Source organism: Oncorhynchus mykiss, chromosome 29 (assembly GCF_057628025.1).
Source record: "Oncorhynchus mykiss isolate SJ-2025 chromosome 29, ASM5762802v1, whole genome shotgun sequence".
Taxonomy (NCBI): Eukaryota; Metazoa; Chordata; class Actinopteri; order Salmoniformes; family Salmonidae; genus Oncorhynchus; species Oncorhynchus mykiss.
This window is the reverse complement of record NC_143050.1, coordinates 2,054,746-2,082,148: the sequence shown is the minus strand read 5'-3', so window position 1 is coordinate 2,082,148 and position 27,403 is coordinate 2,054,746. Positions and strand designations below refer to the sequence as shown.

Below are 27,403 nucleotides of genomic sequence, written 5' to 3'. Positions count from 1 at the left end.
CTGCGTCCAAACCCCTGGAGTCCATACGCAGACCCAGGTAGGTCAGGGGTTAGAGTTCACCATCTCTGCGTCCAAACCCCTGGAGTCCATACGCAGACCCAGGTAGGTCAGGGGTTAGAGTTCACCATCTCTGCGTCCAAACCCCTGGAGTCCATACGCAGACCCAGGTAGGTCAGGGGTTAGAGTTCACCATCTCTGCGTCCATACCCCTGGAGTCCATACGCAGACCCAGGTAGTTCAGGGGTTAGAGTTCACCATCTCTGCGTCCAAACCCCTGGAGTCCATACGCAGACCCAGGTAGTTCAGGGGTTAGAGTTCACCATCTCTGCTCCCAAACCCCTGGAGTCCATACGCAGACCCAGGTAGTTCAGGGGTTAGAGTTCACCATCTCTGCGTCCAAACCCCTGGAGTCCATACGCAGACCCAGGTAGGTCAGGGGTTAGAGTTCACCATCTCTGCTCCCAAACCCCTGGAGTCCATACGCAGACCCAGGTAGTTCAGGGGTTAGATGTCAGGCTCTTCAAAGCCCTCCTGGTGTTTTATTTTGCGGTGACATCGGGACATTCATTATGTAGTCACATTGCAACTCTTAGTTGTTATTGTTGATGTTTGTTGTTGTTATTGTTTGTTGATGTTTATGTTGTTGTTTCCAGTCCAGATGAGCCAGTGGTCAGACTACAGCAGAAGATCTCTCCCTCTCTGAGACAGGCTCTGGAGAAACTGAAGCTGTCTGAGGACAATCTTACTGACAAGACAAGTAGGGACACAACCCCTCCTCCTTTCTCATTTCAGCATCCTCTCCTTCTCCTCGCTTTTCCTCTCATCTTCTCCTCGCCTCAGAGATAACCACAGGACATGACAGTAACTAGTCTTCATTACCTCAGTACAGGACATGACAGTAACTAGTCTTCATTACCTCAGGACAGGACATGATAGTAACTAGTCTTCATTACCTCAGTACAGGACATGACAGTAACTAGTCTTCATTACCTCAGGACAGGACATGACAGTAACTAGTCTTCATTACCTCAGGACAGGACATGACAGTAACTAGTCTTCATTACCTCAGTACAGGACATGACAGTAACTAGTCTTCATTACCTCAGGACAGGACATGATAGTAACTAGTCTTCATTACCTCAGGACAGGACATGACAGTAACTAGTCTTCATTACCTCAGTACAGGACATGACAGTAACTAGTCTTCATTACCTCAGGACAGGACATGATAGTAACTAGTCTTCATTACCTCAGTACAGGACATGACAGTAACTAGTCTTCATTACCTCAGTACAGGACATGACAGTAACTAGTCTTCATTACCTCAGGACAGGACATGACAGTAACTAGTCTTCATTACCTCAGTACAGGACATGACAGTAACTAGTCTTCATTACCTCAGGACAGGACATGACAGTAACTAGTCTTCATTACCTCAGTACAGGACATGACAGTAACTAGTCTTCATTACCTCAGGACAGGACATGACAGTAACTAGTCTTCATTACCTCAGTACAGGACATGACAGTAACTAGTCTTCATTACCTCAGGACAGGACATGACAGTAACTAGTCTTCATTACCTCAGGACAGGACATGACAGTAACTAGTCTTCATTACCTCAGGACAGGACATGACAGTAACTAGTCTTCATTACCTCAGTACAGGACATGACAGTAACTAGTCTTCATTACCTCAGGACAGGACATGACTGTAACTAGTCTTCATTACCTCAGTACAGGACATGACAGTAACTAGTCTTCATTACCTCAGGACAGTAACTAGTCTTCATTACCTCAGTACAGAACATGACAGTAACTAGTCTTCATTACCTCAGTACAGAACATGACAGTAACTAGTCTTCATTACCTCAGGACAGGACATGATAGTAACTAGTCTTCATTACCTCAGTACAGGACATGACAGTAACTAGTCTTCATTACCTCAGTACAGAACATGACAGTAACTAGTCTTCATTACCTCAGGACAGGACATGACAGTAACCAGTCTTCATTACCTCAGTACAGGACATGACAGTAACTAGTCTTCATTACCTCAGGACAGTAACTAGTCTTCATTACCTCAGGACAGAACATGACAGTAACTAGTCTTCATTACCTCAGTACAGGACATGACAGTAACTAGTCTTCATTACCTCAGTACAGAACATGACAGTAACTAGTCTTCATTACCCCAGGACAGGACATGATAGTAACTAGTCTTCATTACATCCGGACAGAACATGACAGTAACTAGTCTTCATTACCTCAGGACAGTAACTAGTCTTCATTACCTCAGGACAGAACATGACAGTAACTAGTCTTCATTACCTCAGGACAGTAACTAGTCTTCATTACATCAGGACAGAACATGACAATAACTAGTCTTCATTACCTCAGGACAGTAACTAGTCTTCATTACATCAGGACAGAACATGACAGTAACTAGTCTTCATTACCTCAGGACAGGACATGACAGTAACTAGTCTTCATTACATCAGTACAGAACATGACAGTAACTAGTCTTCATTACCTCAGTACAGAACATGACAGTAACTAGTCTTCATTACATCAGGACAGGACAGTAACTAGTCTTCATTACCTCAGGACAGGACAGTAACTAGTTTTTGTCTGTTCTCTAGATGAGGATGATGATGTGGTGAAGGTAGGGACACTGTGTAAGAATGGAGGCTGTGCCCGAAGCTTTGAGGGCCCTGCCAGCAATGACCAACTATGTCTCTTCCACGCTGGAGTACCCATCTTCCATGAAGGGTACGTATACAACTGACACACGCCACAAAGAGTACATCATCTTCTGTCTACAGCTATGCTTGCTAGCTAATGGCTAGATGTGCTTGCTCACTAATAACTAGCTATCTAATGACTACTGTGATTGTAAGCTAATGACTAGCTATTCTTACTAGCTAATGACTAAATGTAGCTAATGGCTAGATGTGCTTGCTAGCTAATGGCTAGATGTGCTTGCTAGCTAATGACTAGTTGTCCTTGCTCGCTAATAACTAGCTATCTAATGACTACTGTGATTGTAAGCTAATGACTAGCTATTCTTACTAGCCAATGACTAAATGTAGATAATGACTAGCTGTGCTTGCTAGCTAATGACTAGCTGTGCTTGCTAGCTAATGACTAGCTGTGCTTGATAGCTAATGACTAGCTGTGCTTGCTAGCTAATGACTAGCTAATGACTAGCTGTGCTTACTAGCTAATGACTAGCTGTGGTATCTAGCTAATGACTAGTAGCTAATGACTAGCTGTGGTTACTAGCTAATGACTAGCTGTGTTTCCTAGCTAATGACTTGCTGTGATTACTAGCTAATGACTAGCTGTGTTTCCTAGATAATGACTAGCTGTGCTTGCCAGCTAATGAATAGCTGTGCTTGCTAGCTAATGAGTAGCTAATGACAACCTGTGCTTACTAACTAATGACTAGCAGCTAATGACTAGCTGTGGTTACTAGCTAATGACTAGCTGTGGTTACTAGCTAATGACTAGCTGTGTTTCCTAGCTAATGACTAGCTGTGCTTGCCAGCTAATGAATAGCTGTGCTTGCTTGTTAATGACTAGCTAATGACACTGCAAATCCCTTAAAGCTACAAAGATGCCGATAACATATTCCTGACTGCTTTTTCTCTTCAGATTTGGAGTTAGTTAATCCTGTGTATGTGTGTGTGTGTTGTGCTTGAATCCGTGTTTGTGTTTGTGTCGTTGTGTGTGTCTGTGTGTGTGTCGCTGTGTGTTTTGTGTGTGTGCGTGCGTGTGTGTGTGTGTGTGTGGCTGTGTGTTTTGTGTGTGTGTGTGTGTGTGTGTGTGTGTGCGTGTGTTCCCAGTATGAAGTACTGGAGCTGTTGCAAGAAGAAAACGTCAGACTTCAACATGTTCCTCTCACAGGAGGGCTGTAGCCGTGGCAACCACCTCTGGAGAAAGAAAGACACGGTGGGTTCGGGGTCGGTGGGTCTGTGGGTTCGGGGTCGGTGGGGTTCGGGGTCTGTGGGTTCGGGGTCGGTGGGGTTCGGGGTCTGTGGGTTCGTGGTTGGTGGGTCGGTGGGTTCGGGGTCGGTGGGTTCGGGGTCGGGGGGGGTCTGTTCAGAGAGCATGCTAGAGGTTGAGTTCCAACAATCTCTCCTTTCTGTGCCTCGTTCACCACTCCCCACACATTTAAAACCATCGGTCTGATGGAAGGCATTGGCTAGAAGCACTTTCCATATTCCGGTCATTTCCTTTCAAATCCATGAAGGGAAGTGAACTAGTGCACACTTTGGTTGAACCTAGATTATTGGGACACACTCTTGAGTGTCTGTCTCCATCTGTTTCAGAAACACACTGGACAGATACATGGAATACAGGGGGTTGGAATACAGGGGGTTGGATATGGAATACAGGGGGTTGGATATGGAATACTGGGGGTTGGAATACAGGGGGTTGGAATACAGGGGGTTGGAATACAGGGGTTGGAATATGGAATACAGGGGGTTGGAATACAGGGGTTGGAATATGGAATACAGTGGGTTGGAATACAGTTGGATTGTTGGAACTGTCTGTCTGTGTGTGTGACCCTTTCTGTGTGAGTGTCTTTCTGTGTGAGAGTCTGACCCTGTGTGTGTGTTGTATGTGAGGCTGACCCTGTGTGTGTTTGTGTGTGCTTAGGGTAAGACGGTGGTCCCGTGCAGGTTTGACTGGCATCAGACAGGAAGTCAGGTGATCATCTCCATCTACGCTAAGAACTCTCTGCCAGACGTCAGTTACGTAGAGGGAAACAGCTGCACGGTGAGACACACAGTCTTGTATAACTAACATTGTGGGGACACACAATTCAGTCCCATACAAAATCCTGTTCCCAAAACCTAACCCTAAAAAACTAAGCCTAGCTCCTAACCCGTAATTCTAACCTTAACCCTAAGGCCCCTAGAAGTATAATTTGACCCTGTGGCGACTAACAAAATGTTCACAGTTTGTCATTTTTGTTTGTTTGTTTACTATTCTTGTGGGGACTTCTGGACCCCACACTAATATTTAAACACACACACACACACATTGAGGGCTATATAGAGGGGTATTTAAAGGTAGGGAAAGAGGACTATACTACCGGTCTAAAGGTTTACAACACCTACTCATTCATAGTTTTTCTTTATTTTTACTATTTTCTACATTGTAGAATAATAGTGAAGACATCAAAACCCTGAAATAACACATATGGAATCATGTAGTAACCAAAAAAGTGTTAAACAAATCAAAATATATTTTATATTTGAGATTCTCCAAATAGTCAATCTTTGTCTTGATGACAGCTTTGCACACTCTTGGCATTTTCTTAACCAGCTTCACCTGGAATGCTTTTCCAACAGTCTTGAAGGAGTTCCCACAAATGTTGAGCACTTGTTGGCTGCTTTTCCTTCACACTGCGGTCCAACTCATCCCAAAACATCTCAATTGGGTTGAGGTCGGATGATTGTGGATAGCCCTTACACAGCTTGGAGGTGTGGTGGGTCATTGTCCTGTTGAAAAACAAATGATAGTCCCACTAGGCACAAACCAGATGGGATGGCGTATCGCTGCAGAATGCTGTGGTAGCCATGCTGGTTAAGTGTGCCTTGAATTCTAAATAAATCACAGACAGCGTCACCAGCAAAGCACTCCCACACCATCACACCACCTCCTCCATGCTTCACGGTGGGAACCACACATGCGGAGATCATCCGTTCACCGACACCACGTCTCACAAAGAAACGGGTTGGGAACCAAAAATTTGGACTCCAATTTGGACTCCAGAGCAAAGGACAAATATCCACTGGTCTAATGTCCATTGCTTGTGTTTCCTGGACCAAGCAAGTCTCTTCTTATTGGTGTCCTTTAGTAGTGTTTTCTTTGCAGCAATTTGACCATGAACACCTGATTCACGCAGTCTCCTCTGTACAGTTGATGTTGAGATGTGTCTGTTACTTGAACTCTGTGAAGCATTTAGTTAGGCTGCAATTTCTGAGTCTGTGGCAGTCCTCATGAGAGCCAGTTAACTCTAATGGACTTATCCTCTGCAGCAGAGGTAACTCTGGGTCCTCCTTTCCTGTGGCGGTCCTCATGAGAGCCAGTTTCATCATAGAGCTTGATGGTTTTTGTGACTGCACTTGAAGAAACATTCAAAGTTCTTGAAATGTTCCGTATTGACTGACCTTCATGTCTTAAAGTAATGATGGACTGTCGTTTCTCTTTGCTTATTTGACCCCTTTCCTGCCATAATATGGACTTGGTCTTTTACCCAATAGGGCCATCTTCTGTATACCACCCCTACCTTGTCACAACACAACTAATTGGCTCAAACGCATTAAGAAGGAAAGAAATTCCACAAATGAACTTTTAACAAGGCACACCTGTTAATTGAACTGCATTCCAGGTGACTACCTCATGAAGCTGGTTGAGAGAATGCCAAGAGTGTGCAAAGCTGTCATCAAGGCAAAGGGTGGCTATTTGAACAACCTCAAATATATAAAATATATTTTGATTTGTTTAACACTTTTATGGTTACTACATGATTCCATATGTGTTATTTCATAGTTTGGATGTCTTGAATATTATTCTACAATGTAGACAATTGTCAAAATAATGAAAAACCCTTGAATGAGTAGATGTGTTCTAAAAGTTTTGAATGGTAGTGTATATGGAGGGGTATATAAATTGAGTGGTGTATAGATGGAGGGGTATATAGATGGAGTGGTTTATGTAGGTGTATTTTAAGTGCTAAACTCTTAACAATTGTCAGTTGGAAATTCATTTCCCAGTGAGCAAACAATTTCCGTACAGCATTCATATGAATTAATTTGTCAATAAAACTCATGAATTGCAAATAGTTATAGGTCATATTTCAAAGAAATCTGGAAACACTGTACAGTTATTTTAAAGGTCGACTTTGGGCAAAAGCTAAAAAATAATGTATTTAAACTGTATAACTGAACAGTGCTCCATCATACCAGGCCATTTAATTCTTCAAAACTACACTAAATTGATGATTAAGATATTGGCTGCAGAAGTGACATTTTTTTATCGATCTCTGCAGCTTCAGTCCAAAAACAGTTGCCGTACCAGGCTGTGATGCACCCCGACAGTATGCTCTCGGTGGTGCTCCTGTAGAACACTGTGATGCAGCCTGACAGTATGCTCTCGGTGGTGCTCCTGTAGAACACTGTGATGCAGCCTGACAGTATGCTCTCGGTGGTGCTCCTGTAGAACACTGTGATAGCCCTCGGGGACAGGCTGAATTTCTTCAACATCTAGAGGTTAAAGAGTCGCTGTCTTGCCTCTTCACTACGGTGTCCGTGTGGTTATACCATTTCTGCTTCTTTGATATGTTTACTACAAGGAATTTTAAGTTATTGACCGTCTCCACGGCGGTCCCGTTGATGAGGATGGGGGGGGGCGTGAACAGCCTGGTTCCACCTGAATACCACAATCGGCTCCTTTGTTTTGCTAACGTTGAGGGAGAGGTTGTGTACCTGGCACTACGGCGTCAGAGTGCCTACCTCCTCTCTGTAGGCTGTCTAGTCGTTGTTGGTGATCAGGCCTACTACTGTCGTGTCGTCAGTGAACATGATGATGGAGTTGGAACTGTGTGAGGCCAGTCAGTCGTGGGTATACAAGGAGTACAGGAGGGGACTGAGGACGCACCCTTGTGGGGCCTACCCGTGTTGAGAATCAGTGTGGTGGAGGTAATGTTGCCTACCTTCACCACCTGTTTGAATATTGGGTGAACATGTCCCCCCTCCCCATCCCCCGTTGCAATTACGCCTATGACATACACACACACACAGGGTCAGGGTCAATGGTCGAACCAACTACCTGGCATCAGCTATGTAGAGGGAACAGTAACACCCTGAAACACACACCGGGCCCTGTATTCTCACTGTAGTTGGGTTCTGATTTAGACCATTCTCCTCCACAGCTCAACATCCACATTATCTTTGATGGAGAGAAGGAATTTGAGCAGACGATTAACTTGTGGGGGGTGAGTACTACTATAGTACTATACATCTATACCAGGCTTTCCCAAACTCGGTCCTGGGGTCACCCCTGTGTCCCCGTTTTGGTTTTTGCTCCTAGCACTACACAGCTGATTCAAGTAATCAACTCATCATCAAGCTTTGAATCAGCTGTGTAGTGTTGGGGCAAAAACCAAAAAGTGCTCCCCTCGGGGTCCAGAGGACCGAGTTTGGGAAACGCTGGTCTATACTATACTTACTATTACTACTATACTTACTACTATAATACTATTTGTCTATACTACACTTACTATTACTACTACACTGTACTTAATACTAATACTATACTATTTGTCTATACTACACTTACTATTACTACTATACTGTACTTACTACTACTATAATACTATTTGCCTATACTACACTTACCTCTACGTCTATACTATACTTACTACTATTACTATACTACTATATATCTATACTATACTAACTACTACTACTACTATACATCTATACTATACTTACCATTACTATAATACTATATGTCTGTACTATACTTACTATTGCTACTATAATACTATGTCTATACTATATTTACTATTACTACTATACGTTTATACTATACTTGCTATTACTACTACAATACTATACATCTATACTACACTTACTATTACTACTATATGTCTATACTATACTTGCTATTACTACCATACGTCTATACTACACTTATTACTACTATTACTATAATACTATACATCTATACTACACTTACTATTATGATAGTATACATCTATACCTTATGTAATATTACTACTGTATGTATATACTTACTATTACTATAATACTATACGTCTATCCTACACTTACTGCTACTACAACTACTACTATAATACTATACATCTATACTACATTTACTACTATATGTCTATACTATACTTACTATTACTATAATACTATACGTCTATCCTACACTTACTGCTACTACAACTACTACTATAATACTAAACATCTATACTACATTTACTACTATATGTCTATACTATACTTACTATTACTATAATACTATACATCTGTACTATACTTACTATTATTATAATACTATACATCTTTACTATATGTGCTATTACTACTATAATACTATACATCTATACTATACTTACTATTACTACTATATGTCTATACTATACTTACTATTACTATTATAATACTATATGCCTATACTATACTTACTATTACTACTATAATACTATTTGTCTATACTGTATTTACTATTACTACTATACATCTATACAAAACTTGCTATTACTATTATAATACAATAAGTATATGCTATACTTAACTATACGTCTATACTATATCTACTGTGCTATTACTACTATAATACTATGTCTACTATACTTACTATGTCTATACTATACTTACTACTCTGCATCTATACTACACTTACTATTACTACTATAGGTCTATACTGTACTTACTATTACTACTATACGCCTATACTACACGTACTATTACTACTATACATCTGTACTACACTTACTATTGATATTATAATACTATATGTCTATACTATACTTACTATTACTACTATACGCCTATACTACACTTACTATTACTACTATACATCTGTACTACACTTACTATTGATATTATAATACTAAATGTCTATACTATACTTACTATTACTACTATAGGTCTATACTATACTTGCTATTACTACTATACGCCTGTACTACACTTACTATTACTACTATACATCTGTACTACACTTACTATTGATATTATAATACTATAAGTATATACTATACTAACAACTATATGTCTATACCATACGTACTATTACTGCAATAATACTATGTCTATAGTATACTTACTATTACTACTATATGTCTATACTACACTTACGATTACTACTATACATCTGTACTATATGTACTATTACTACTATACATCTATACTACACTTACTACTACTATTATAATACTATCCATCTATACCACACATACTATTACTTCTATACATCTATACTACACCTACTATTACTACTATAATACTATACATCTATACCACACTTACTATTACTTCTATACATCTATACTACAGTTACTATTACTACTATAATACTATACATCTATACCACACTTACTATTACTACTATAATACTATGTCTATACTACACTTGCATTACTACTATTAATCTATACTTCACTTACTATTACTACTATAATGTCCTACTACTACCAGTATGTCCATACTACACTTACTATTACTACTGTAATACTATAATAATAAAGAAGCTATAAAACTGGCCTGTACTCCTATGTAGATATTTCATAAAAAATCTGCTGTTTCCAGCTACAATAGTCATTTACACCATTAACAATGTCTACACTGTATTTCTGATAAATTTGATGTTATTTTAATGGACAAAAAAAATGCTTTTCTTTCAAAAACAAGGACATTTCTAAGTGACCCCAAATGTTTAAACGGTAGTGTAAGTCTATACTATACTTACTATTACTACACTAATATTAAGTGTACTTACTATTACTGCTATAATAATGTCTACTATACATTATACTATTATTACTATAATACTTTACATCTATACTTACTATTACTACCATAATACTATACATCTATACTATACTTACTATTACTACCAGAATACTATACGTCTATACTATACTTACTATTACTACCATAATACTATACGTCTATACTATACTTGCTATTACTACCATAGTACTATACGTCTATATTATACTTGCTATTACGTATATACTATTGCTATGTCTATACTATACTTACTACGTCTATACTATACTTGCTACGTCTATACTATACTTGCTATGTCTATACTATGTCTATACTATACTTACTATGTCTATACTATGTCTATACTATACTTGCTATGTCTATACTATGTCTATACTATACTTACTATGTCTATACTATGTCTATACTATACTTGCTATGTCTATACTATGTCTATACTATACTTACTATGTCTATACTATACTTGCTATGTCTATACTATGTCTATACTTACTACGTCTATACTATACTTGCTACGTCTATACTATACTTGCTATGTCTATACTATGTCTATACTATACTTGCTATGTCTATACTATACTTGCTACGTCTATACTATACTTGCTATGTCTATACTATGTCTATACTATACTTACTATGTCTATACTATGTCTATACTATACTTGCTATGTCTATACTATGTCTATACTATACTTACTATGTCTATACTATACTTGCTATGTCTATACTATGTCTATACTATACTTACTATGTCTATACTATGTCTATACTATACTTGCTATGTCTATACTATGTCTATACTATACTTACTATGTCTATACTATACTTGCTATGTCTATACTATGTCTATACTATACTTACTATGTCTATACTATACTTACTACGTCTATACTATACTTGCTACGTCTATACTATACTTGCTATGTCTATACTATGTCTATACTATATTTGCTATGTCTATACTATGTCTATACTATGTCTATACTATACTTGCTATGTCTATACTATACTTGCTACGTCTATACTATACTTGCTACGTCTATACTATACTTGCTACGTCTATACTATACTTGCTACGTCTATACTATACTTGCTATGTCTATACTATGTCTATACTATACTTACTATGTCTATACTATGTCTATACTATACTTACTACGTCTATACTATACTTGCTATGTCTATACTATGTCTATACTATATTTGCTATGTCTATACTATGTCTATACTATACTTGCTATGTCTATACTATACTTGCTACGTCTATACTATACTTACTATGTCTATACTATACTATTTCTTTACTATACTTACTTTGTCTATACTATGTCTAAACTATACTTACTATGTCTATACTATACTATGTCTAAACTATACTTACTATGTCTACAGTATACTATGTCTATACTCTACTATGCTTACTATGTCTACACTATACTATGTCTATACTCTACTATGCTTACTATGTCTATACTATACTTACTATTTATACTTACTATTTTTATACTATACTATGACTATACTATGTCTTTACTATACTTTGTCTATACTATGTCTTTACTATACTTACTATGTCTATACTATGCTATGTCTATACTATGTCTATACTATGTCTATACTATACCTACTATGTCTACACTATACTATGTCTATACTCTACTATGCTTACTATGTCTATACTATACTTACTATTTTTACACTACTATGACTATACTATGTCTTTACTATACCTACTTTGTCTATACTATACTATGTCTATACTATACTTACTGTCTACACTATACTATGTCTATACTATACAATGTCTATACTATGTCTATGCTTACTATGTCTCTACTATGCTTACTATGTCTATACTATACGTACTATGTCTATACTATACTATGTCTATACTTACTATTTTTATACTATACTATGTCTATACTATACTATGTCTTTACTATACTTACTATGTCTATACTATAATATGTCTATACTATACTATGTCTACACTATACTATGCCTATACTATGTCTATACTATACTATGTCTATGCTATACTATGTCTATGCTATACTATGTCTATACTATACTATGTCTATACTATACTATGTCTTTACTATACTATGTCTATACTATGTCTATACTATACTATGTCTATACTATACTATGTCTATACTATACTATGTCTTTACTATACTTACTATGTCTATACTATAATATGTCTATACTATACTATGTCTACACTATACTATGTATATACTATACTATGTCTATACTATCCTATGTCTATACTATGTCTATACTATACTATGTCTATACTATACTATGTCTTTACTATACTATGTCTTTACTATACTATACTATGTCTATACTATGTCTTTACTATACTATGTCTATACTATACTATGTCTTTACTATACTATACTATGTCTATACTATACTATGTCTTTACTATACTATACTATGTCTTTACTATACTATGTCTTTACTATACTATACTATGTCTTTACTATACTATACTATGTCTATACTATACTATGTCTATACTATGTCTATACTATGTCTTTACTATACTTTGTCTATACTATACTATAATATGTCTATACTTGACTATGTCTATACTATACTGTCTTTACTATACTTACTATGTCTATACTATACTATGTCTTTACTATACTATGTCTTTACTATACTTACTATGTCTATACTATGTCTTTACTATACTTACTATGTCTATACTATGTCTATACTATACTTACTATGTCTATACTATGTCTATACTATGTCTATACTATACTTACTATGTCTTTACTATACTTACTATGTCTATACTATGTCTATACTATGTCTATACTATACTTACTATGTCTATGCTATACTATGTCTATACTATACTATGTCTATACTATACTATGTCTTTACTATACTATGTCTATACTATACTATGTCTATACTATACTATGTCTATACTATACTATGTCTTTACTATACTATGTCTTTACTATACTATGTCTATACTATACTATGTCTATACTATACTATGTCTTTACTATACTTACTATGTCTATACTATAAGATGTCTATACTATACTATGTCTACACTATACTATGTCTATACTATACTATGTCTATACTATACTATGTCTATACTATGTCTATACTATACTATGTCTATACTATACTATGTCTTTACTATACTATGTCTTTACTATACTATGTCTATACTATGTCTTTACTATACTATGTCTATACTATACTATGTCTTTACTATACTATGTCTTTACTATACTATGTCTTTACTATACTATGTCTTTACTATACTATGTCTTTACTATACTATGTCTTTACTATACTATACTATGTCTTTACTATACTATGTCTATACTATACTATGTCTATACTATGTCTATACTATGTCTTTACTATACTTTGTCTATACTATACTATAATATGTCTATACTTGACTATGTCTATACTATACTGTCTTTACTATACTTACTATGTCTATACTATACTATGTCTTTACTATACTATGTCTTTACTATACTTACTATGTCTATACTATGTCTTTACTATACTTACTATGTCTATACTATGTCTATACTATACTTACTATGTCTATACTATGTCTATACTATGTCTATACTATACTTACTATGTCTATACTATGTCTTTACTATACTTACTATGTCTATACTATGTCTATACTATGTCTATACTATACTTACTATGTCTATGCTATACTATGTCTATACTATACTATGTCTATACTATACTATGTCTTTACTATACTATGTCTATACTATACTTACTATGTCTATGCTATACTATGTCTATACTATACTATGTCTATACTATACTATGTCTTTACTATACTATGTCTATACTATACTATGTCTATACTATACTATGTCTATACTATACTATGTCTATACTATACTATGTCTATACTATACTATGTCTTTACTATACTATGTCTTTACTATACTATGTCTTTACTATACTATACTATGTCTATACTATACTATGTCTTTACTATACTTACTATGTCTATACTATAATATGTCTATACTATACTATGTCTACACTATACTATGTCTATACTATACTATGTCTATACTATACTATGTCTATACTATGTCTATACTATACTATGTCTATACTATACTATGTCTATACTATACTATGTCTTTACTATACTATGTCTATACTATGTCTTTACTATACTATGTCTTTACTATACTATGTCTATACTATACTATGTCTTTACTATACTATACTATGTCTATACTATACTATGTCTTTACTATACTATACTATGTCTTTACTATACTATGTCTTTACTATACTATGTCTATACTATACTATGTCTATACTATGTCTATACTATGTCTTTACTATACTTACTATGTCTATACTATACTATAATATGTCTATACTTGACTATGTCTATACTATACTGTCTTTACTATACTTACTATGTCTATACTATACTGTCTTTACTATACTATGTCTTTACTATACTTACTATGTCTATACTATACTTACTATGTCTATACTATGTCTATACTATACTTACTATGTCTATACTATGTCTATACTATGTCTATACTATACTTACTATGTCTATACTATACTATGTCTATACTATGTCTTTACTATACTTACTATGTCTATACTATGTCTATACTTTACTATACTATGTCTATACTATGTCTTTACTATACTTACTATGTCTATACTATGTCTATACTTTACTATACTATGTCTATACTATGTCTTTACTATACTTACTATGTCTATACTATGTCTATACTTTACTATACTATGTCTATACTATGTCTATACTATGTCTATACTATGTCTATACTATACTATGTCTATACCATACTATGTCTATACTATACTATGTCTATACTATGTCTATACTATACTATGTCTATACTATGTCTATACTATGTCTATACTATGTCTATACTATGTCTATACTATGTCTATACTATGTCTATACTATGTCTATACTATACTATGTCTATACTATGTCTATACTATGTCTATACTATGTCTATACTATACTATGTCTATACCATACTATGTCTATACTATACTATGTCTATACTATGTCTATACTTTACTATACTATGTCTATACTATGTCTTTACTATACTTACTATGTCTATACTATGTCTATACTTTACTATACTATGTCTCTACTATGTCTTTACTATACTTACTATGTCTATACTATGTCTATACTATACTTACTATGTCTATACTATGTCTATACTTTACTATACTATGTCTATACTATGTCTTTACTATACTTACTATGTCTATACTATGTCTATACTTTACTATACTATGTCTATACTATGTCTTTACTATACTTACTATGTCTATACTATGTCTATACTTTACTATACTATGTCTATACTATGTCTATACTATGTCTATACTATGTCTATACTATACTATGTCTTTACTATGTCTATACTATGTCTATACTATGTCTATACTATGTCTATACTATGTCTATACTATGTCTATACTATACTATGTCTATACTATGTCTATACTATGTCTATACTATGTCTATACTATACTATGTCTATACTATGTCTATACTATGTCTATACTATGTCTATACTATGTCTATACTATGTCTATACTATGTCTATACTATGTCTATGCTATGTCTATACTATGTCTATACTATGTCTATACTATGTCTATACTATACCTACTTTATTCCAGCCCAATATTAAGTCTTTATTCAAATGTAGGGTGATTTCCTTTCATACAGTTTGAATCCATTCTAACGCGCCCTTTACTCTCATCTCTCCTTCTCTCTTCCTACTCCTCTCTCTCCAGGTGATCGACGTCAGTAAGAGTGTGGTCAACATGATGGCTGCTAAAATAGAGGTAGCTATGAGAAAGTCTGAACCCATGACCTGGGCCCGACTGGACCTGCCGCCCCCCGCACCTCCCAAAGAGGAGGACAAAGAGGAGGAGGAGAGTGATAGTGAAGACGATGAGGAGCTCGATTGAAGATGCAGTGACAATGAGAGGACTGCACTGATTGATTGATTGATTGATTGGCAGTTTGGTATATGTCCGTCTGCTAGAACTCAACCCGCACATTGTAGTCCGACATAGCACTCATGGGAACGTTGACTAGTCTCCACTCCACCTCTCTCTCTGTCTCTCTGTCTCTCTCTCCCTCTCTCTCTGTCTCTCTCGTTATCTCTCTCTGTCTCTCTCGTTGTCTCTCTCTCTCTCTCGTTGTCTCTCTCTCTCTCTCATTGTCTCTCTCGTTGTCTCTCTCTCTCTCGTTGTCTCTCTCTCTCTCTCATTGTCTCTCTCGTTGTCTCTCTCTCTCTCGTTGTCTCTCTCTCTCTCGTTGTCTCTCTCTCTCTCGTTGTCTCTCTCTCTCTTTGTCTCTCTCTCGTTGTCTCTCTCTCTCTCTCATTGTCTCTCTCGTTGTCTCTCTCTCTCGTTGTCTCTCTCTCTCTCGTTGTCTCTCTCTCTCTCGTTGTCTCTCTCTCTTTGTCTCTCTCTCTCTCTTTGTCTCTCTCTCTCTCGTTGTCTCTCTCTCGTTGTCTCTCTCTCTCTGTCTCTGTCTCTCTGTCTCTCTCTCCCTGTCTCTCTGTCTCTGTCTCTCTCTCCCTCTCTCTCTGTCTCTCTCGTTGTCTCTCTCGTTGTCTCTCTCGTTGTCTCTCTCTCTCTCTCGTTGTCTCTCTCTCTCTCGTTGTCTCGCTCTCTCGTTGTCTCTCTCTCTCTCTCTTTGTCTCTCTCTCGTTGTCTCTCTCTCTCTCTCTCTCTCTCTGTCTCTCTCTCTCTCGTTGTCTGTCTCTCTCTCTTTGTCTCTCTCTCTCTCGTTGTCTCTCTCTCTCTCATTGTCTCTCTCTCCTCTCTCTCTCGTTGTCTCTCTCCTCTCTCTCTCGTTGTCTCTCTCTCTCGTTGTCTCTCTTTCTCTCTCTCTTGTCTCTCTCTCTCGTTGTCTCTCTCTCTCTCTTTGTCTCTCTCTCTCTCGTTGTCTCTCTCTCTCTTATTGTCTCTCTCTCTCTCTCTCTCTCGTTGTCTCTCTCCTCTCTCTCGTTGTCTCTCTCTCTCGTTGTCTCTCTTTCTCTCTCTCTCTCTCTCGTTGTCTCTCTCTCTCTTATGTCTCGTTCTCTCTCTCTGTCTCTCTCTCTCTGTCTCTCTCAATCCCTGTCTCTCTCTCTCTGTCTGTCTGTCTCTCTCTTTCACCTCTCCACTTCTCTCTCTAAGCAGCACATGTACTGTAGGACCAATCATGCCACCTCTGCCATACAGTTTCCCTGCCTTGCCTCCCCTCGACCCTCTAACCTCCAACCTCCGTGTTGAGGGTCAACATCCTCAGACTGATATCAACTGATAGCATGGGATCAGATGCTAGAAACATTTCCTCATTTATCCATATCATCTATCTGTATTACTGTATCCCAAATGGCACCCTAGTCTCTACTGGGCTCTGACACCCTAGTCTCTATATAGATTCCGTTGACTGAAAAATAAAATGTACTTATTAGTATTAAAAGTGTTTTTCTAAATATAAAGTAGTATAGTAGTATATATATACTATATAGGGAATGAAAAATAGTGCCCTACTTTTGACCAGTGTTTTATAGTGAGACCAAAAAATATTATTTACCTAGGTGTTAAGTAATTTTCTAATTGATGTTCATAAATTCCTATGATCTTTATCTGTCTGATACCCAGAGGTTGTAATGTTCTGGTCTTCAATAAAACAGACAGAATTCCCAGCTCACAATTAATCAGATCCCAGATGTATTTGTGAGAGGTCTGCAGTTTACACAAATACATTCCTTTTATACCCTCCTAACCTAGGCACATACATACACACCAACACAGGGGTTTTCTCATGAGTCTCACCACAGTTTATAACCACTCAGCTGACAGTTCCAGGCCCCCCCCAGATACTAGAGCTCTGGAGGTGGCTCTCCCTGTCCTCTCTTATCTCCACAGATTTACATCCAGGTCTGTTCCAACAGGTTATTGCCCCTCGTCCTTCTCTTTCTACCCTCATACATTCCTTTCTACCTAGGTCCATGCCAAATAACCTCTAACTAATGAACACACATTATTTTACACTACTAGAAAGACGGGGTTAGAATTCTTGCCAGTTATAGTGCCGTATACCTCATTTAGTCATTATTCATTAAAAAATCCCATAACACTAGGCAAGTCAGTTAAAAACAAATTCTTATTTACAATGACGGCCTACCGGGGAACAGTGGGCAGAACTATAGATTATTTTTTTACCTTGTCAGCTCGGGGGATTCAATCTTGCAACCTTTCGGTTACTAGTCCAACGCTCTGACCACTAGGCTACCCTGCCGCCCCAGGAAAATACTTATAATACTAATTAGTTCATTTTTATTTTTTCAGTCATCGGAAATGTGTCTTCTGCTTATCCTAACCCCTCAGAAAGATGGGGAATAGGGTGTGTTTTTAAATGAAAATCTGTCTGCATTCCACCTCTCTGTTTCATGTCGTGTTTAAATCTCTTTCTGGACAGTTTGCATGTTAAGATATAGCATCTAGAGGCTGAGATTATAATGGTTGTTATTGTCCAGACTCTGTTCAACTCAGTATTTAGATGGTTGTTTGTTTTGCAATGGGTTTCAAACATGGCAGTTTAACAACATGGTTGGTAGTTAGGAGCGCCTCGGCGACGTTTCCCCCTAGGCACAGATCTAAGATCAGATTCCTCTTCCTCAATCCTAATCTTAACCATTTAGTGGTGGAAATGTTAAACTGACCCAAGATCAGCATCTAGGGGCAACTTCACCCAAATTGCTCCAGGATACTAAAGGTTAATGCTCAAGACTTGCTGTACTTGTCATTTTCTGAAACATCCCGACCCGACTGAGACCAACAGTGTTAAAAAAAAAACATGACCTGAACACACACACACACACGTCGCCTTCCTTCTCACTGCAGCGCAGGGTCTGAGCTCGCAAAGGGGAACCATAGAGATGTTTTAGCCTTGGGCAGGGCCATTGGGGGCGTTCACCAGTTTTGAGGTAGTCCACTGGGTGGGGCTTCCTATGGGTTAATGAAGGATCACATGATTCCATCCGGATCATCAACGAGGGATCAGACAATTAATTATACTCGTGAGGAAACATTCCATAACTCTAGGGGGCAGTAAATCCCCAAACTTTATTCCTGTTCAGACAACACCCTCCAGGGGGCAGTAAATCACCAACCTTTATTCCTGTTCAGACAACACCCTTCAGGGGGCAGTAAGTCACCATCCTTTAAACCTGTTCAGACAACACCCTCCAGGGGGCAGTAAATCACCAACCTTTATTCCTGTTCAGACAACACCCTCCAGGGGGCAGTAAATCACCAACCTTGTCTTTAAACCTGTTCAGACAACACCCTCCAGGGGGCAGTAAATCACCAACCTTTATTCCTGTTCAGACAACACCCTCCAGGGGGCAGTAAATCACCAACCTTTATTCCTGTTCAGACAACACCCTCCAGGGGGCAGTAAATCACCAACCTTGTCTTTAAATCTGTTCAGACATCACCCTCCAGGAGGCAGTAAATCACCAACCTTGTCTTTAAATCTGTTCAGACATCACCCTCCAGGGGGCAGTAAATCACCAACCTTGTCTTCATACCTGTTCAGACAACACCCTCCAGGGGGCAGTAAATCACCAACCTTGTCTTTAAACCTGTTCAGACAACACCCTCCAGGGTGCAGTAAATCACCAACCTTTATTCCTGTTCAGACAACACCCTCCAGGGGGCAGTAAATCACCAACCTTGTCTTTAAATCTGTTCAGACATCACCCTCCAGGGGGCAGTAAATCACCAACCTTGTCTTCATACCTGTTCAGACAACACCCTCCAGGGGGCAGTAAATCACCAACCTTGTCTTTAAATCTGTTCAGACATCACCCTCCAGGGGGCAGTAAATCACCAACCTTGTCTTTAAACCTGTTCAGACAACACCCTCCAGGGGGCAGTAAATCACCAACCTTGTCTTTAAATCTGTTCAGACATCACCCTCCAGGGGGCAGTAAATCACCAACCTTGTCTTTAAACCTGTTCAGACAACACCCTCCAGGGGGCAGTAAATCACCAACCTTGTCTTCATACCTGTTCAGACAACACCCTCCAGGGGGCAGTAAATCACCAACCTTGTCTTTAAACCTGTTCAGACAACACCCTCCAGGGGGCAGTAAATCACCAACCTTTATTCCTGTTCAGACAACACCCTCCAGGGGGCAGTAAATCACCAACCTTGTCTTTAAACCTGTTCAGACAACACCCTCCAGGGGGCAGTAAATCACCAACCTTTATTCCTGTTCAGACAACACCCTCCAGGGGGCAGTAAATCACCAACCTTTATTCCTGTTCAGACAACACCCTCCAGGGGGCAGTAAATCACCAACCTTGTCTTTAAATCTGTTCAGACATCACCCTCCAGGAGGCAGTAAATCACCAACCTTGTCTTTAAATCTGTTCAGACATCACCCTCCAGGGAGCAGTAAATCACCAACCTTGTCTTCATACCTGTTCAGACAACACCCTCCAGGGGGCAGTAAATCACCAACCTTGTCTTTAAACCTGTTCAGACAACACCCTCCAGGGTGCAGTAAATCACCAACCTTTATTCCTGTTCAGACAACACCCTCCAGGGGGCAGTAAATCACCAACCTTGTCTTTAAATCTGTTCAGACATCACCCTCCAGGGGGCAGTAAATCACCAACCTTGTCTTCATACCTGTTCAGACAACACCCTCCAGGGGGCAGTAAATCACCAACCTTGTCTTTAAATCTGTTCAGACATCACCCTCCAGGGGGCAGTAAATCACCAACCTTGTCTTTAAACCTGTTCAGACATCACCCTCCAGGGGGCAGTAAATCACCAACCTTGTCTTTAAACCTGTTCAGACAACACCCTCCAGGGGGCAGTAAATCACCAACCTTGTCTTTAAATCTGTTCAGACATCACCCTCCAGGGGGCAGTAAATCACCAACCTTGTCTTTAAACCTGTTCAGACAACACCCTCCAGGGGGCAGTAAATCACCAACCTTGTCTTCATACCTGTTCAGACAACACCCTCCAGGGGGCAGTAAATCACCAACCTTGTCTTTAAACCTGTTCAGACAACACCCTCCAGGGGGCAGTAAATCAACAACCTTGTCTTTAAACCTGTTCAGACAACACCCTCCAGGGGGCAGTAAATCAACAACCTTGTCTTTATTCCTGTTCAGACAACACCCTCCAGGGGGCAGTAAAATCACAACTCACTATGCCTTCATCTGAATATTAGGAAAAACTTCATGTTGGTGTGTTGGAGCCGTATTTTCCCTCTGATGCTTGGATGTAGACTTCGGAATACCCGAATATGTTTAATATAATGTATAGAATTTGGAGATTTGTCTGAATAGATTTAATCTAAGGCACCGAACAACAAAAACAAAAAAAACACGGACAAACACATGAAGTTGTTGCGTTACAGAACGTTGCTATTGTGACTGATGAATACAGCCCAGATGTGTACAAGTACAGCGTTTCTATGTGATGAATAGAGTTGGGAATGACTCCATGAGTTCAATGTCTTTTAATACGTTATATAATCTCTACCATCTGATTTAAATAACTCTGTAAAGGCTGTAAGCTTTAGGATCCATTGAACCGTACCAAAAATAAAGTTTTCCATTTTAAATACAAATTCTATACACACGACCAGTATGTCCTGTTTTACAACACGTTCTTGTTTACCTGGTTCAAGCCTTCCTTCACATTAAAACCAATACATACACATTCTAACAGAACTCTGTCCCCCCCCTATTCCTCAGTAGCGGGACTTCCCTGTCAATCAGGTCTACCTGTGATGTCTCAATAAAAATTAAATTAGGGAATTGTGCACCATTTGAGACATAGCCAGAGTACCTTGTCTGAAACACCTTTACAGTCTGAATACATTAAACACCTTTACAGTCTGAATACATGAAACACCTTTACAGTCTGAATACATGAAACACCTTTACAGTCTGAATACAAGGTAAACCATGAAACACCTTTACAGTCTAAATACATGAAACACCTTTACAGTCTGAATACATGAAACACCTTTACAGTCTGAATACATGAAACACCTTTACAGTCTGAATACATGAAACACCTTAACAGTCTGAATACATGGTAAACCATGAAACACCTTTACAGTCTGAATACAAGGTAAACCATGAAACACCTTTACAGCCTGAATACAAGGTAAACCATGAAACACCTTTACAGTCTGAATACAAGGTAAACCATGAAACACCTTTACAGTCAGAATACATGAAACACCTTTACAGTCTGAATACATGAAACACCTTTACAGCCTGAATACAAGGTAAACCATGAAACACCTTTACAGCCTGAATACAAGGTAAACCATGAAACACCTTTACAGTCAGAATACATGAAACACCTTTACAGTCTGAATACATGAAACACATTTACAGTCTGAATACAAGGTAAACCATGAAACACCTTTACAGTCTGAATACAAGGTAAACCATGAAACACATTTACAGTCTGAATACATGAAACACCTTTACAGCCTTAATACATTAAACACCTTTACAGTCTGAATACATGAAACACCTTAACAGTCTGAATACATGGTAAACCATGAAACACCTTTACAGTCAGAATACATTAAACACCTTTACAGTCTGAATACAATGTAACCCATGAAACACCTTTACAGTCTGAATACAATGTAAACCACGAAACACCTTTACAGCCTGAATACAAGAAACACCTTTACAGTCTGAATACAATGTATCCCATGAAACACCTTTACAGTCTGAATACAATGTAACCCATGAAACACCTTTACAGTCTGAATACAATGTAAACCACGAAACACCTTTACAGCCTGAATACAAGGTAACCCATGAAACACCTTTACAGCCTGAATACATGAAACACCTTTACAGTCTGAATACATTAAACACCTTTACAGTCTGAATACAAGGTAAACCATGAAACACCTTTACAGTCTGAATACAATGTAAACCATGAAACTCCTTTACAGCCTGAATACAAGGTAACCCATGAAACACCTTTACAGTCTGAATACATGAAACACCTTTACAGTCTGAATACATTAAACACCTTTACAGTCTGAATACATGAAACACCTTTACAGTCTGAATACATGGTAAACCATGAAACACCTTTACAGTCAGAATACATTAAACACCTTTACAGTCTGAATGCAAGGTAAACCATGATACACCTTTACTGTCATGTATTGTCATGTTGTGTCTTTCTGTCCTTTCCTTTCACCCTGTCTCCCTCTGCTGGTCGTATTAGGTTACCTTTTCTCCCCCGCTTTCCCCAGCTGTTCCTTGTCTCCTCTTGACTACCTCGTCACCCCTTCTCCCACCTGTTCCCCTTTTCCCTCTGATTAGTCCCCTATATCTCTCTCTGTTTTTGTTCCTGTCCTTGTCGGATTCTTGTTTGTTGTGTTTCATGCCTGAGCCAGACTATCGTCATGTTTGCTGTAACCTTGTCTTGTCCTGTCGGAATCTGCCGGTCTATCTGAGCCTACCTATGTTTGGTTATTAAAGAAGCTCTGTTTAAGTTAGTTCGCTTTTGGGTCCTCATTCACTCACCGTAACAGAAGAATCCGACCAAGAATGGACCCAGCGACTTCGGATCCTCTCCACTCAGCCGTCGAGATCCAGGGAGCGATGCTAGGCAGACACGAGCAGGAATTATCTGCTGCTCGACATGCCGTTGAGACCCTGGCCACCCAAGTCTCCAACCTCACAGAACAGGTTCACCATCTCCGCCTCGATCCACCGGCCACTTCCAGGGCTTTCGAATCTCCGGAGCCCAGAATCAATAACCCGCCGTGTTACTCTGGGGAGCCCACTGAATGCCGCTCGTTCCTCACCCAGTGTGATATTGTGTTTTCTCTCCAGCCCAACACTTACTCCAGGAGCACTGCTCGTGTCGCCTACGTCATATCTCTCCTTATTGGACGGGCTCGTGAGTGGGGCACGGCAATCTGGGATGCAAGGGCTGAGTGTACTAACCAGTATCAGGACTTTAAGGAGGAGATGATACGGGTTTTTGATCGATCTGTTTTCGGGGAGGAGGCTTCCAGGGCCCTGTCTTCCCTATGTCAAGGTAATCGATCCATAACAGACTACTCTATTGAGTTTCGCACTCTTGCTGCCTCCAGTGGCTGGAACGAGCCGGCTTTGCTCGCTCGTTTTCTGGAGGGTCTCCGCGCAGAGGTAAAGGATGAGATTCTCTCCCGGGAGGTCCCTTCCAGCGTGGATTCCCTGATTGAACTCGCTATTCGCATTGAGCGACGGGTTGATCTTCGTCACCGAGCTCGTGGAAAGGAGCTCGCGTTCTCCGTTGCCCCCCTCTCCGCATCACTACCATCTTCCTCTGCCGGCTCGGGAGCTGAGCCTATGCAGCTGGGAGGTATCCGCATCTCGACTAAGGAGAGGGAACGGAGAATCACCAACCGCCTCTGTCTCTATTGCGGTTCTGCTGGTCATTTTGTCACTTCATGTCCAGTAAAAGCCAGAGCTCATCAGTAAGCGGAGGGCTACTGGTGAGCGCTACTACTCCTGTCTCTCCTTCAAGATCCTGCACTACCTTGTCGGTCCATCTACGCTGGACCGGTTCGTCAGCTTCCTGCAGTGCCTTAATAGACTCTGGGGCGGAGGGCTGTTTTATGGACGAGACCTGGGCTCGGGAACATGACATTCCTCTCAGACAGTTAAGGGAGTCCACGGCCTTGTTCGCCCTGGATGGTAGTCCTCTCCCCAGGATTCAGCGTGAGACGCTACCTTTAACCCTCACTGTTTCTGGTAATCATAGCGAAACCATTTCTTTTTTAATTTTTCGTTCACCTTTTACACCTGTTGTTTTGGGCCATCCCTGGCTAGTTTGTCATAATCCTTCCATTAATTGGTCTAGTAATTCTATCCTCTCCTGGAACGTCTCTTGTCATGTGAAATGTTTAATGTCTGCTATCCCTCCTGTTTCCTCTGTCTCTTCTTCACAGGAGGAGCCTGGTGATTTGACAGGGGTGCCGGAGGAATATCACGATCTGCGCACGGTGTTCAGTCGGTCCAGGGCCACCTCTCTTCCTCCACACCGGTCGTATGATTGTAGTATTGATCTCCTTCCGGGAACCACTCCCCCCCGGGGTAGACTATACTCTCTGTCGGCTCCCAAACGTAAGGCTCTCGAGGATTATTTGTCTGTAGCTCTTGACGCCGGTACCATAGTCCCCTCCTCCTCTCCCGCCGGAGCGGGGTTTTTTTTTGTCAAGAAGAAGGACGGGTCTCTGCGCCCCTGCATAGATTATCGAGGGCTGAATGACATAACAGTTAAGAATCGTTATCCGCTTCCTCTTATGTCTTCAGCCTTCGAGATCCTGCAGGGAGCCAGGTTTTTCACTAAGTTGGACCTTCGTAACGCTTACCATCTCGTGCGCATCAGGGAGGGGGACGAGTGGAAGACGGCGTTTAACACTCCGTTAGGGCACTTTGAATACCGGGTTCTTCCTTTCGGCCTCGCTAACGCTCCAGCTGTCTTTCAGGCATTAGTCAATGATGTCCTGAGAGACATGCTGAACATCTTTGTTTTCGTTTACCTTGACGATATCCTGATTTTTTCACCGTCACTCCAGATTCATCTTCAGCACGTTCGACGTGTCCTCCAGCGCCTTTTAGAGAATTGTCTTTTTGTGAAGGCTGAGAAGTACACTTTTCATGCCTCCTCCGTCACATTTCTCGGTTCTGTTATTTCCGCTGAAGGCATTAAGATGGATCCCGCTAAGGTCCAAGCTGTCATTGATTGGCCCGCCCCTAAGTCACGCGTCGAGCTGCAGCGCTTTCTCGGCTTCGCGAACTTCTATCGTCGTTTCATCCGTAATTTCGGTCAGGTGGCAGCTCCTCTCACAGCCCTTACTTCTGTCAAGACGTGCTTTAAGTGGTCCGTTTCCGCCCAGGGAGCTTTTGATCTCCTCAAGAATCGTTTTACATCCGCTCCTATCCTTGTTACACCTGACGTCTCTAGACAGTTCGTTGTCGAGGTTGACGCGTCAGAGGTGGGCGTGGGAGCCATTCTTTCTCAGCGCTCCCTCTCTGACGACAAGGTCCACCCATGCGCGTATTTTTCTCATCGCCTGTCGCCGTCGGAACGTAACTATGATGTGGGAAACCGCGAACTGCTCGCCATCCGGTTAGCCCTAGGCGAATGGCGACAGTGGTTGGAGGGGGCGACCGTTCCTTTTGTCGTTTGGACTGACCATAGGAACCTTGAGTACATCCGTTCTGCCAAACGACTTAATGCGCGTCAGGCGCGTTGGGCGCTGTTTTTCGCTCGTTTCGAGTTCGTGATTTCTTATCGTCCGGGCTCTAAGAACACCAAGCCTGATGCTTTATCTCGTCTCTTCAGTTCTTCAGTAGCCTCCACTGACCCCGAGGGGATTCTCCCTGAGGGGCGTGTTGTCGGGTTGACTGTCTGGGGAATTGAGAGGCAGGTAAAGCAAGCGCTCACTCACACTCCGTCGCCGCGCGCTTGTCCTAGGAACCTTCTTTTCGTTCCCGTTCCTACTCGTCTGGCCGTTCTTCAGTGGGCTCACTCTGCCAAGTTAGCCGGCCACCCTGGCGTTCGGGGTACGCTTGCTTCCATTCGCCAGCGTTTTTGGTGGCCCACCCGGGAGCATGACACGCGTCGTTTCGTGGATGCTTGTTCGGTCTGCGCGCAGACTAAGTCCGGTAACTCCCCTCCTGCCGGCCGTCTCAGGCCGCTTCCCATTCCCTCTCGACCGTGGTCTCA

The 27,403-nt window shown here is 39.9% G+C and overlaps 1 protein-coding gene across 1 annotated transcript in view; it reads left to right on the top strand.

The window, feature by feature from the left end:
- Positions 1-22,262, top strand: part of chordc1b (cysteine and histidine rich domain containing 1b) — a 29,072-nt gene extending 6,810 nt beyond the window's left edge. Inside the window, exons 5-10 of the mRNA XM_036968122.2 lie at positions 654-757; positions 2,641-2,770; positions 3,847-3,952; positions 4,664-4,783; positions 7,947-8,009; positions 16,396-22,262. Of these exons, the coding sequence (XP_036824017.2) occupies positions 654-757; positions 2,641-2,770; positions 3,847-3,952; positions 4,664-4,783; positions 7,947-8,009; positions 16,396-16,572 (700 nt within the window). The 3' untranslated portion in view covers positions 16,573-22,262. The remainder of the gene's footprint in view (positions 1-653; positions 758-2,640; positions 2,771-3,846; positions 3,953-4,663; positions 4,784-7,946; positions 8,010-16,395) is intronic.
- Positions 22,263-27,403: the final 5,141 nt, after the last annotated feature.